Source organism: Schistocerca serialis, chromosome 3 (assembly GCF_023864345.2).
Source record: "Schistocerca serialis cubense isolate TAMUIC-IGC-003099 chromosome 3, iqSchSeri2.2, whole genome shotgun sequence".
Lineage (NCBI taxonomy): Eukaryota > Metazoa > Arthropoda > Insecta > Orthoptera > Acrididae > Schistocerca > Schistocerca serialis.
In genome coordinates, this window is record NC_064640.1 from 229,820,062 (window position 1) to 229,833,230 (window position 13,169).

The 13,169-nt window shown below is 44.4% G+C and overlaps 1 protein-coding gene across 4 annotated transcripts in view; it reads left to right on the plus strand.

Annotated features, from left to right (window-relative positions):
- LOC126469963 (homeobox protein extradenticle) overlaps nucleotides 1–13,169 on the plus strand; it is a 348,664-nt gene that overhangs the window by 179,737 nt on the left and 155,758 nt on the right. For all 4 annotated transcript variants that reach the window (XR_007586099.1, XM_050097380.1, XM_050097381.1 and 1 more), the window contains exon 3: nucleotides 6,302–6,552. Coding sequence is in view for 3 of the 4 variants with exons in the window: in XM_050097380.1 (XP_049953337.1) it covers nucleotides 6,302–6,552 (251 nt within the window). In the remaining variant the exon portion in view is untranslated. The remainder of the gene's footprint in view (nucleotides 1–6,301; nucleotides 6,553–13,169) is intronic.

The window sequence follows — 13,169 nt, forward strand, 5'->3', positions numbered from 1 at the left end:
GCACGCCTCACGGCCATACCCAACCTTTCATATGTCAACCATATTTCTTCAACTTGTACTCGTACATTAATTGTATATACTGCCGTACAGGTGAGATATTTTACTTGAAAGTCGCTTGTATGCATGTCCAAAGGAGCACTGCATCGTAATTCGTAGTAAGACAGGCGCTGCAGCGTCGTATTTATTCGCCGACACCGGGCAAGCGACTTTCAAGTAATGTCTCCCCTGTACTGGAGTATCCATAATGAATGTACGAATACAGGTTATAGAGACTTGGGTGACTACATATGGAAGCCTAGGTCTGACCGTGAGTCTTGCTCGGATAGCCGAAAGGTAAGGCGACCGCTCGCAATAAGCGGGGAACCCGGGTTAGAGGACGGGCGAGCACAAATTTTCGTTGTCATGCCATTATAGAGCATATGGAACATATGGTTGTCTATATTCGTAACTGCTAACACATTTCGTGTATTTCATAACGGCTGTAATTTCCGCAGAGCCTATTCCTCTGGACATACACTCATGTTCAAAGGAATCTCTCATCGTAATTCGGAACAACGCAGGCACTGCAATATCGTACAATAACTATTGATTGGTAAAGCTGGCTGAAATACTGTGTTGTACTAAGATCTTCCTGACGAACCCGACTACTCTGTACTGGGGCTGGGCACATACAGATAAAAAAGCAGTAAAGTAGACTGGAAGTAATAATACGTTTATTCAGGATACAGTCACAGGAAAAAATAACACTATCTAGAAACTGTACCGTTAATGTGGGCTACAGGAAGACATAGCACTTTTAAAGTAACTACCTGAGGAGTTACTAGAGGAGGTATCACCCGGATGGCAACTCCGTTGCAGGCGCGTGGTGGAACCGTAACAGTGAGGCGTCGTCAAAGGCCTTGGTCTGTGCGTCCGTGTCTGCGGAGAGATGATTTGCCAGAAAGGCGGAGCTCAGCGTTGGTTGGGAGTTATTCCGAATGAGGAACCGCGGATCGTTCGGCGCATTTGTCTGGCGTATCTCCCGACGATGACTGACTCTCGGCGGCCATGCGCCGGCCTAAGTGCTACCGAGGCGGAGGTATACAGCGTGGACTATTTTCAGGCACGTGAACGTGCGGAGGGAAATAGTACCGTGTTGGCTGCGCCTCGTGTTGTCGACTGGAACGCCGCCAGATGGCGAGAGTAGCGCCTGCAGTGGTGGCATCCTGCGATAACAATCCGCTTTGTTACTGTTGGCGCGCTAGCTTGCTATTCAGTCAGTATTCTATTTACTGACAGCTGATAGTTTGAAGCGAGAGCTCCAGACTATTTTATTTCAACGGTGTTATTATCAAATACCGAAACTGGATACAGTATACCCGAAACAGTTGCCGATCGACGTTCGTTGTTATCTGCAGAATGTTAATTTCTGCTCCGTAGGTTGGATCGATAGCCTTTTCTATTTGGGAGCTGTTTAGTAACTTACAAATCAGTGTACAATCCGCTTGGAACCCTACATAACGCTATTAGAGAGCGCTAAACCATGTATCGCGACAAGGTTTCAGTCTCCAGCTTAATTTTATTTACATAGTCATCTACAACAACAAAAGCACAGCACTATCCTGTGCAAACATTCATCCGCCATCCGCGACGAACACATTCATCACGTCAGACTTTAGAAGAAGGTAGTGGAAACGTGCACAGGATCGACATTTGTTTAGTGCAATACGAACAACAGGGATATCGATTATCGCTAAACAGCTGGTTTTCGGTTATATCTTTTTTTTTTCTTCACGCCTGTTTAAACTGATTGTTAAAGCCGCACATAATAACCGGTTTCCGAAAAAACCTATTTTCGGTTTTTTATTCCAATTATTTCTTGTAGTAAACATAGAAATCGAACAAAGATTGAAAAACTTTGACTCACTCAATTTTAAGACACACATAACCAACGTATTAAATTAAACAGATAAATGAAAGAAAGCTTAGTCCTTCAATCGTTAGTTGCTTTTCTCGCAAAGTGATAGGTGGTTGAATACTACAAGAAATCACCAGTGTTCTCCTATTGATTCTAATTTTTTGAAACTCTGCTCAAAAAACTTGTTGTAATCGGGGATCGGACCACTATTTGGTCATTACGAATAGTCAATGCTAAAGGGTTAAAACTGGGGTTGAACAACTCCATTTTTTGTGTCAATTTGTCCGTTTTCAAGAGCTACAAGCGGTTAAAGGCATATTACATAGATACAGACAGCAAATCAGCTACTTTCTGTTTTTATACTACGAATGAGTTTTGTTAAGTTCTTAATTTATTACTGTTACCATAGTTTTCTTCAAAATATTTGATTTTTTAAAGCAAGTGAAGCATCAGACTTATTGCTTTGTTACTTCGTAAAAATATGCCGGACCAGGGTTGGTTCATTCTGCAATACAACGAATGTCTGGCGACGTGTTTGTTGCAATACAACGAATGCCCGGCGGCGACGTGTGTGTGTGTGTGTGTGGGGGGGGGGGGGGGGGAGGGGGGGGGGGGGGGAGAGAGAGAGAGAGAGAGAGAGAGAGAGAGAGAGAACCATAAAAAACTAATTATATTGCTGTTAAATTTGTTTCTGCGGTAGTTAACTCTATTAAAGGCAAATATCAACCCGAAGGTTACACTGAGCACCAAAGTGCTTTACAATGTATGGTACTACTGGAAGTGCCTTGGCCCCTATCTTCTTCCGACTTCTGAACTGACTTACCAAAAAAGTTGTAGGGTAACCGGCAGTTTAACGTGAGATCTGAATCTCGGTGAAACTCAGCATTTTTAACATTAACAAACTTTATCCAAATTATACAGCCATGGAAACCTGAATGTCGAGGCCTATTGTGCGTTATAATGCTAAATAAATGAAATGAAAGAGAATATCAGAGAAAAAAAAATCAAACATTGCGATTCAGGAAATTTAAATTACTTGCCCAGCAGAGTGGCAAAACTTTCGATAGCCGAAAAATACATCCGTTCGATTGTACATGAATAGATTTAAAATAGCCACTTGGAGCAGAGACACGTAAAGTAGGCTAAAGTGTAAGGAATAAAATGATTAGATTTCCTGAATCGCAGTCTCATCTGTTATGCATTTATACATGTAGGAGTTAAGAAGAGATTCGTACACCTTCCTTGCTTGGAAATACTCATTACTGACACGGGTAGTAGAGAGGCAAGTGTGGTTTCGGTGTAGAATAAAATCAAAAGAGGAATAGAGAGCTGAAACTTGCACGTGCAGGATTTTAGGTGAGTACTTCTTCGAGTGATACCACAGGGTTATTACAGATACAGTGTACAGTGCACAGCCCTCATTGGGAAACTTGGAGGTGTACTGAAGGTCGTGACATAGAGATGCCGAGCCTCATCATCGCTCTGTATGTAATTTTCCTTATCAATCAAAACAAAAATAATTTCCCTAGTCTGATTTTAAACTATTTGTGTGTATTTTTCCGTAAAGCCTATGATAACCAATCAAGATGTTAGACAAGATTTCTGCCTGTCTCGTAAACGGACGAAATTTTGAGGAACATCTCTAAAGCAATATTCATCACACGGCAGTTTGAACACGGCCTCGAACATCACTAGCGTCAAAACCTTCATGACCCCTACTGGGAAACAGTGCACATGTGACATTTTTCACATAAAGTGTCTCTTATCTTCTGTGAACACTCAAAAATTTTACATGCATCGTTTTTTACACCCTGCATAAAGATAAGTTAAGTTGTGTCTAAAGAGAACGTTAGTCTGACTGCACAATTACGACAAAAGACACAAATTTTTAATAGAAACCTGTATGCATAATGATATACAAGAAAAGCACATACAATTTTAAAGTTTCCTTTTCCAGAGATGAATGAAATGGCAAATGCATTGGCTAATAATTACTCTAAGGGAAAAAATTGTCCGTTCAGGCCTTCTGCTTTTTCATAAAAGTTATATCGTCTTAACAGAGTTCGATAATTATAACGAAACACTGTACTCCATCAATACTGTGGCAAAGATGAGGAAATAAAACTTAGATGGATCAGATTACAGCAAATGCCACGCTCCAGGGAGTATCGAGAAGCAGTGATTTCTCTGAAAGGTCATACATTGCCGTGTATGAAATGTAGCACTGACGTGCAGCTGTCACGCACCGATCTTCGACACTGGGAAAGAGCAGCATTTTTGTGGAGCGAATCCAAGGCAGATGATGATGATGATGATGATGATGATGATGATGATGATGATAAAGGAAAAGAAATGAAAATGGTATATTTTTTACTTAACTAATCAAGCCATGTGTAACTGAATTTATTGATTTTTTTTTTTGGAACATTGTAAGTAGTTTGTATGGCATTTCCACAATGCGTTTCCTCGGCTCGTTGCTGCCACCTGTGTTCATATCTGGAAGGCACTGGCACTGGGGACTGGACCCGAACTTCGAATTTCACCAACTACTTATCGGAGGCTCTTCAGGGATAAAGGGATTGTGGGATAAAAGACCACTGGTCTCTAGACGCTCGTTACAGACCAATACGTAAATTAAGATTTATTCGTTTTGCTGCCTCAGTTCCCTTTGTTTCGATGAAAATTCTTCCACAACAGTGAAATACCTTGAATACGCAATCACCAGAATGTACACCACAAACCGCGTAATAATGAAAAGTACTATGATGTGGTTGACATCACTTCGGTAACAGCTCAGCATAATGTCAATGCGCCGCTCGTCAATTTCATTCCATGAACACGTACAGGAGGTGCATATCGGCCAACCCTTCATCAGTAAACTTCTCCATACTGCTATGTACTACTGTTAACTTTGCAACTAATCGTGCCAGAAAGACAAACTCGAGACAGTACCGATGAATGAATGTAATGAATATAAACTTGAGGATGAAGAGGAGAGTAGGCATTACTATTGCCAACATTAAGCACCGTTCGTGACTGGAACGAATTTGTCTCCGAACATGACACACCGTGCATACCAGTGACACCGCACGGTCGTGCAGACGTGTTTAGTGCAACACAGCTACGACAGCGAATGAGGATAAGAAATAAAACGAACTACAGTTATTCTGTAATAAGTTACCTCTGTTACACCAAAATACTCAGAAAGTATCCCTGAAGGAGTTCCGAAATTTTCATGCTAGCCATAGTGCGTATTCTTGGCAGACCTAAACAGTGAAATAAATGGGAAACTTAAAATAAAATCTATATACTGTGTTCATAGAATTTTTATTACGCTTGTGTACATCTTGAAGTCACAGCTTCTGCATTAGGACTTTCTGTTCTAAGAACCTTCAGAGCGCTAGAAACGTTTTTATTTTATTTTATTTGGGGGGGGGGGGGGAGGGAGGGGCTATAGTGCATTCTTTATTGCCATTTGCTTAATTGTGATAGAATATATACAGTGTTTCAGAAACACTTTCACAAACTTCGGGGACAGGTTCCTTATATCAAAACAAGGAAAAAATGTGTAGTAAACGTGGGCTCTAAAATGCTTACTTTAAGAGCTATCAGCACTTGTTCGGTAGAAGAGATCTGTTTCATATTAGCGAAGACGAACAAGTGCTAGTAGTTCTTAAAGTATACATTTTTATTTACTAGACCTTTTTCTTAGTCACGTGTAAAGAACCAAACATTTTCTCGAAGCCCTGGTTCCACACAATCGTCAAATAAAAGGTTCGCAAGTTCCATAATTCACATGGAATTAAATCGCGGGTTATTCCCAGCCATCTTCACCAATACATGTTAGACATAATCCTTTTTGTGACTATGATCGAGTAACAGTAGGAGAAATCAATTTTTTTTTTCGAATGTAAACTATACGCAAACATACAAACTGATTTCATACAACGGTTAGTTAGATCTTATCAATCACTGCCAACTATTACTGTAGTTCTTATTCATCAAAATAATATATTAATTTTAAAAGTAATTACGAAGTTTTTAAATAAATGTAACTTTACTCTACCAAAGGGCCGTACAGCCACCGTCCGCAGCTCGTGGTCGTGCGGTAGCGTTCTCGCTTCCCGCGCCCGGGTTCCCGGGTTCGATTCCCGGCGGGGTCAGGGATTTTCTCTGCCTCGTGATGACTGGGTGTTGTGTGATGTCCTTATATTAGTTAGGTTTAAGTAGTTCTAGGGGACTGATGACCATAGATGTTAAGTCCCATAGTGCTCAGAGCCATTTGAACCATTTGAACGTACAGCCACCCTCAATGTTTTAGGAATTTTCTAGGATTTTACAAAATCGAATAGAAAAGAAGGAATAGCTCGTTATTGAATGGAGGCGGTGGTTTGCGTGTTGCAGTGCTGAGCCTGCGGAACACGCAGGAGGAAGAGCCGCCGGACCCGCAGCTGATGCGGCTGGACAACATGCTGATCGCGGAGGGCGTGGCCGGCCCCGAGAAGGGCGGCGGTGCGGGGGCGGCGGCTAGTGCGTCGGCGGCGGCGTCGGGCGGACCCGGCCAGCCGGACAACGCCATCGAGCACTCCGACTACCGCGCCAAGCTCGCGCAGATCCGCCAGATCTACCACCAAGAGCTCGAGAAGTACGAGCAGGTAAGACTGATGCCAGTTTGAAACAGGCTTCATTTGTGTGATATATTGTGAGGCTATTATCGTTCACAGTATAGGGAGAGTTTGAAAAATACTTTTACAAACGTTGTGGGCAGGTTCCTTACAGCAAAAACAAGATAAAAGCTCATATAAACATATGTCCGAAAATCCTTCGTTTTTGAGCTACTAACGAAAGTTTATAATTTCGGTGATACGAACTCATCAAAACATAAACTTATAATAAATGTTCGAAATGTCTTCCTTTTGCATCTAAACACACATGCACTCGTCGAATCATGAAATGTCGAAACTTCCTGGCAGATTAAAACCGGACGCCTTTCGTGGGCAAGTACTCTACCATCTGAGCTACCCAAGCACGACTCACGATCCATCCTCACAGCTCTGCTTCCAGCAGTACCTCGTCTCCTACCTTCCAAACTCGTAGGAGAGCTTTTGTGACGTTTGGAAGGTAGGAGACGAGGTACTGGCGGAAGTAGAGCTGTGAGGATCGGTCGTGAGTCGTGCTTGGGTAGCTAAAATGGCAGAACCCTTGCACGCGAAAGGCGAAGGTCCCGAGTTCGAGTCTCGGCCCGGCACACAGTTTTAATCTGCAGGAAGTTTCATATCAGTGCACACTCCGCTGCAGAGTGAAAATTTCATTTATGAACTGTCGCTCCGTTTTACATACGCCGTGACGGTTTCGAGGGGTTTCACAGGCTTCCATGGTACGTCGATGAAGAGTTTGTGGGTCTGGGAGGTTTGCTGAGGGAACGCACAAGCCATGGGTTTCGTCCTCCTCTTCCTATTCATCTGTCATGGCATATGCCAGCCCTTGCCTCTCGAACACAGAGACTCAAATGAGCTGGATCTCCACAAAGTATAAAACACATGCTGCTTCTTATTTGCAGGGGCACATCTTCTAGTAACTTTCTGAGGGTGATCTCAACAAAGTCCTCATAGAGAGCACCTGTAGGACGTGGTGGGAGAACGTATGGCGCTACCAGTCAGTAATCTAAAATTCCAGCCAACACATTAATCTTAAACTGATGCGGGTATCTAACCTGTACTGTAGCATGAGGATTGGGATCGGCCTGTAGGTGTTGGTTGTGGAAATTTGTTCTTCCATCTCATCCAATCGTTGCCTCGTATGTAAACAGAACTGAAGCGACAAACAACGGATTGTCAGTTTGTACAACAAACCACCGGCAAAAGTTTTCCCGTAGTGGGTGATTAGCAGGCTTAAGGCCCTGCACGCGTTATACACTCCTGGAAATGGAAAAAAGAACACATTGACACCGGTGTGTCAGACCCACCATACTTGCTCCGGACACTGCGAGAGGGCTGTACAAGCAATGATCACACGCACGGCACAGCGGACACACCAGGAACCGCGGTGTTGGCCGTCGAATGGCGCTAGCTGCGCAGCATTTGTGCACCGCCGCCGTCAGTGTCAGCCAGTTTGCCGTGGCATACGGAGCTCCATCGCAGTCTTTAACACTGGTAGCATGCCGCGACAGCGTGGACGTGAACCGTATGTGCAGTTGACGGACTTTGAGCGAGGGCGTATAGTGGGCATGCGGGAGGCCGGGTGGACGTACCGCCGAATTGCTCAACATGTGGGGCGTGAGGTCTCCACAGTACATCGATGTTGTCGCCAGTGGTCGGCGGAAGGTGCACGTGCCCGTCGACCTGGGACCGGACCGCAGCGACGCACGGATGCACGCCAAGACCGTAGGATCCTACGCAGTGCCGTAGGGGACCGCACCGCCACTTCCCAGCAAATTAGGGACACTGTTGCTCCTGGGGTATCGGCGAGGACCATTCGCAACCGTCTCCATGAAGCTGGGCTACGGTCCCGCACACCGTTAGGCCGTCTTCCGCTCACGCCCCAACATCGTGCAGCCCGCCTCCAGTGGTGTCGCGACAGGCGTGAATGGAGGGACGAATGGAGACGTGTCGTCTTCAGCGATGAGAGTCGCTTCTGCCTTGGTGCCAATGATGGTCGTATGCGTGTTTGGCGCCGTGCAGGTGAGCGCCACAATCAGGACTGCATACGACCGAGGCACACAGGGCCAACACCCGGCATCATGGTGTGGGGAGCGATCTCCTACACTGGCCGTACACCACTGGTGATCGTCGAGGGGACACTGAATAGTGCACGGTACATCCAAACCGTCATCGAACCCATCGTTCTACCATTCCTAGACCGGCAAGGGAACTTGCTGTTCCAACAGGACAATGCACGTCCGCATGTATCCCGTGCCACCCAACGTGCTCTAGAAGGTGTAAGTCAACTACCCTGGCCAGCAAGATCTCCGGATCTGTCCCCCATTGAGCATGTTTGGGACTGGATGAAGCGTCGTCTCTAGCGGTCTGCACGTCCAGCACGAACGCTGGTCCAACTGAGGCGCCAGGTGGAAATGGCATGGCAAGCCGTTCCACAGGACTACATCCAGCATCTCTACGATCGTCTCCATGGGAGAATAGCAGCCTGCATTGCTGCGAAAGGTGGATATACACTGTACTAGTGCCGACATTGTGCATGCTCTGTTGCCTGTGTCTATGTGCCTGTGGTTCTGTCAGTGTGATCATGTGATGTATCTGACCCCAGGAATGTGTCAATAAAGTTTCCCCTTCCTGGGAAAATGAATTCACGGTGTTCTTATTTCAGTTTCCAGGAGTGTAGTTTATACGGTTACACGAGTTGCTCCTGAAGTATCCTCCACGCTGAACTTGGAGATGTGACACATGCCAGGTCTACTAGTCTTGTGCTGATACCTGGCTCTTCTTCGACAGCCCGTATAAAGTGTTCTTGCTGGTCCCCCTCGATCCATTGTATGTGATGCTAGGGACCCTGTCTTGACAACGCGACGATGCACAGCAGCAAAGATTGGATGACTCTGCTATCTTCGGTGTGGAAATGTCGCGTGAGACAGGCGTGGAGCCTCGTGCCCGTTACCGTTCGCGCGGCCATGTATAAAAATGATGTCCGCGTGCTCAAGAAATGGATATCCTGCCATGTTTTAAACGGAACATTTTCGTTAACTCACTGCCTTTAGTACATGTAAACAAGGGACACATTGAAGACAGACGAATTACGAATATAAACAAGTCTCCCAGGTAACGAAACGCCGTCTGGGGTACAAGAGTTAAACGGATGCATAGATAAGTGAAGTTGTTGAGTTGCACCTGGAAAGCCGTTGAACTTCAACTTTTATCAGTAACTAGAAAACGAAGGATTCCCTGACATTTGTTTATATGAACTTCTTTCTTGCTTTGGTGTAAGGAACCTGTACCAAAAGTTTGTAAAAGTGTTGTTGGAAAAACCCTGTACAGTGAGTTTCAGGTAAGATGTTTTTTCTGTAAATACAAAGTAACTGGAAGGAATATTGTTTAGATACGTTGAAGTAAGAAACGTTGTTCTTTCTGAAAAACGATGAATATACTTTATTTATATATTTTCCAGGGTGTGACGGCAACGAACTATACTTTTTAAATAAGTTTTCTTCTATCGTGTATATGAGCTATTCAAAGCAACTCTGTACAAATCAACTCAAATCAGGTTTTTATGAAATTTAGTTAGCAAGCTAGAAGCGTTCAGGATTTCCGCGGTTGAGGCAACATGTTGTACATATTTGGATATGTTCAGAGGAATGTTCTGGTGGCATGTTCATTTAAGTGAGGTGTTCAAACGAGTGCCCATTTTGCTGTGTGTACAGCCAATGCGTCCTCTAAACGAGTTGCGGACAAAAAGAAACATCATTCGCGTCACGGAACGACTATTCCTCGATGCGCTGCCGGAAGTCAACTGAAGCTGTAGATTTTCTTGTGTTTTTGTACGTACTGTCCTGCCTTGCTGCCTTGTATACGGCAGTGCTAGAATACCTTCTACAATCTAACAGAACAGGACTACAAAAAGCACATCGAGGAAGTTTGAAGCTCCATGACGCCAGCAACATTACATCTCGTACGCAGGTCGTTTAGAAGGCGTGTTGATCATGCATTCGGGAAATTGGGTACTTGTCTGACCACATCACTTAAATGAACATCCTGCCATCACAACATCCTCACACAATTTCGTACACAACCAATTTACGTACAGCATGTGCGTCCACCCTAAAACTTTGAACGTTTCTCACTAACTAGAATGTACAGAAATTTGATTTAAATTGATTTGTACACAGTTGGTTTAAATACATCAGCCATCAAACAGAAGAAAATGATGTTCCATTTAAACAATTGCAACTCGTTGCTGTAACTCTCTGGAAAATAAATGAAGTACGTTTCTTAACTCCGCAGAAACAGTGACGTTCCTCACGCTTACCTATTTCTATAAATATTCCTTTCACTAATTATTTTTTATTTTACAGAGATGCACCTTACCTGAAACACTTAAAATATAAATGAATTAATGGCTACCGTCGGAAGCTCAACGAGGCTGTTCGCGGATGATACTTTTGTGCACGAAGAAATTGAAACGCTAGAAAATTGTAGCGAAATCCAGTAAGACCTGCAGAGTGTCGACGCTTAGTTCAAAGCATGGTAGTTTACTTTTAAAAAAAAGAAATTTAAGACTCTTAGCGGCATTATACTCGGAAATCTCTCCTAGACCGTGGTTTGACTGTATGAAGCGCCGGCCATGGTGGTCGAGCGGTTCTAGGCGCTTCAGCCCGGAACCGCGCGACTGCTACGGTCGCAAGTTCGAATCCTGCCACGGGCATGGATGTGTGTGACGACCTTAGAACTACTTAAACCTAACTAACCTAAGTTCTAGGGGACTGATGACCTCAGATGTTAAGTCCCATAGTGCTCAGAGCCATTGACTGTATGAAGCTAAGTGAACATCATGTGACGTTCCTCATTCTTACGAGACCGTAACACGTACGCTACTCTGCGTGTTTACATAGAATAAAAATTCTGGTATCTATAAGGTGTGACCATGTTCAAACTGACGAGACCGATCTGAAGCACTGTCATGCTCAAAGTACAAGGACGCGTAAGAAGTACTGCACAGGAAATTGGTTGCAAGGGATTTCTCCCTCATAGTGTTACCTCCTTAATCTACAGATTCGATATGAATAAGTGCAATTTGATAGCGACAATATTCCTGAATGCATTACATGTTCCCACCTCTCGCCATATGAGGGTACGCCCAACACTGTCGAACATGATCATTTTGGTTCAAAAATGGTTCAAATGGCTCTGAGCACTATGGGACTTAACATCTGAGGTCATCAGTCCCCTAGACTTAGAACTACTTAAACCTAACTAACCTAAGGACATCACACACATCCATGCCCGAGGCAGGATTCGAACCTGCGACCGTAGCAGCAGCGCGGTTCCGGACTGAAGCGCCTAGAACCGCTCTGCCACATCGGCCGGCGATCATTTTGGCGGTCCAGCTGTTATGGTAACGTTGCATGGACGTACTGATCTCCAAATCTCTGAACATAGAAAATTCACCGGTCAATGTTGTTTTGACGCTGTACTCCTTCTCCATGTGCGTCCTTTCAGGAGTGCATTCGACTCTGACTTCATTTTTATTGATGACAGTGCACGGCCGCGTCGAACAGCGCAGGTGGAGCAGCTCTTGGAACGATAGGATATTCGGCGAATGGACTGTCCCGTAACTTAAAATCCCATCGAGCACATGTGGGGGACGCACTGAGGAGAAGTGTTCCAACATTTCCACATGCGGCAATGTCCATCCAGCAGTTGACAACCGCGCTGGTTGGGGAGTGGAATGCCTTACCACAAGAACTCCTTATCAGCCTTGTGGCCAGGATGGAAACAGGTAGACCATGCATTGCCGACCGTGGTCTTCACACAGCCCGTTACGAACCACGTCCTGCTTTTTGTAGTACTCAGGCGACTATCATGTATTACGGTGACTACAGTGTACTCGTAATAACTGTCTTCGAATAAAAGTGTCATTTCTGTTCGTCTCGTAGCGTATTTCCTTTAGTTACTTTCTGTTAGAGTTCTTTCTATGGTCTAAGTTTCATAGAGTCATATCGCTTGGCAGTGACACATCATACGAAAGTTACTTTCGTCCTTAAGGTCTGCATAACGGTTTATTTATTCTGTCAGTTTCCTGTTAAACAGTATTTGTGTTAGGCCTGTATAATGATAACTATTTCTGGCTGTATGCTGGATGTTGGCTAACCACAAAATTTATTAAAAATTGAAACGTGTTTCGCATAAATAGGCGTTACTACCCATTATTGGTTGATTGCACAGTTGCCCAATCAATCACTTGAAGCAGTCATATCAATCAATTATCTGGAAGTATGTGTACGGAGCGATTTGAAGTGTAACGACCACATAAAACTAATCGCAGTGAAGGCATATGCCAAACTGATTGTTTGGAAAAGTCTTTGGGAAATTTATTCCACCCACAAAGGAGGGAGGGAGCTTACAAACGCCCGTTAGACCGATACTCGAATACGCTGAGGTGACAAATCGTGGAATAGCGATGTGCACATTTACAGATGGCTGTAGTGTCACGTACATAAGGTATAAAAGGGCAGTGCATTGGCGGAGTTGTAGTTTGCACTCAGGTGATTCATGTGATTATGGTCGCACGACTGGTGTTAACAGACTTTAAATGCAGAATGGCA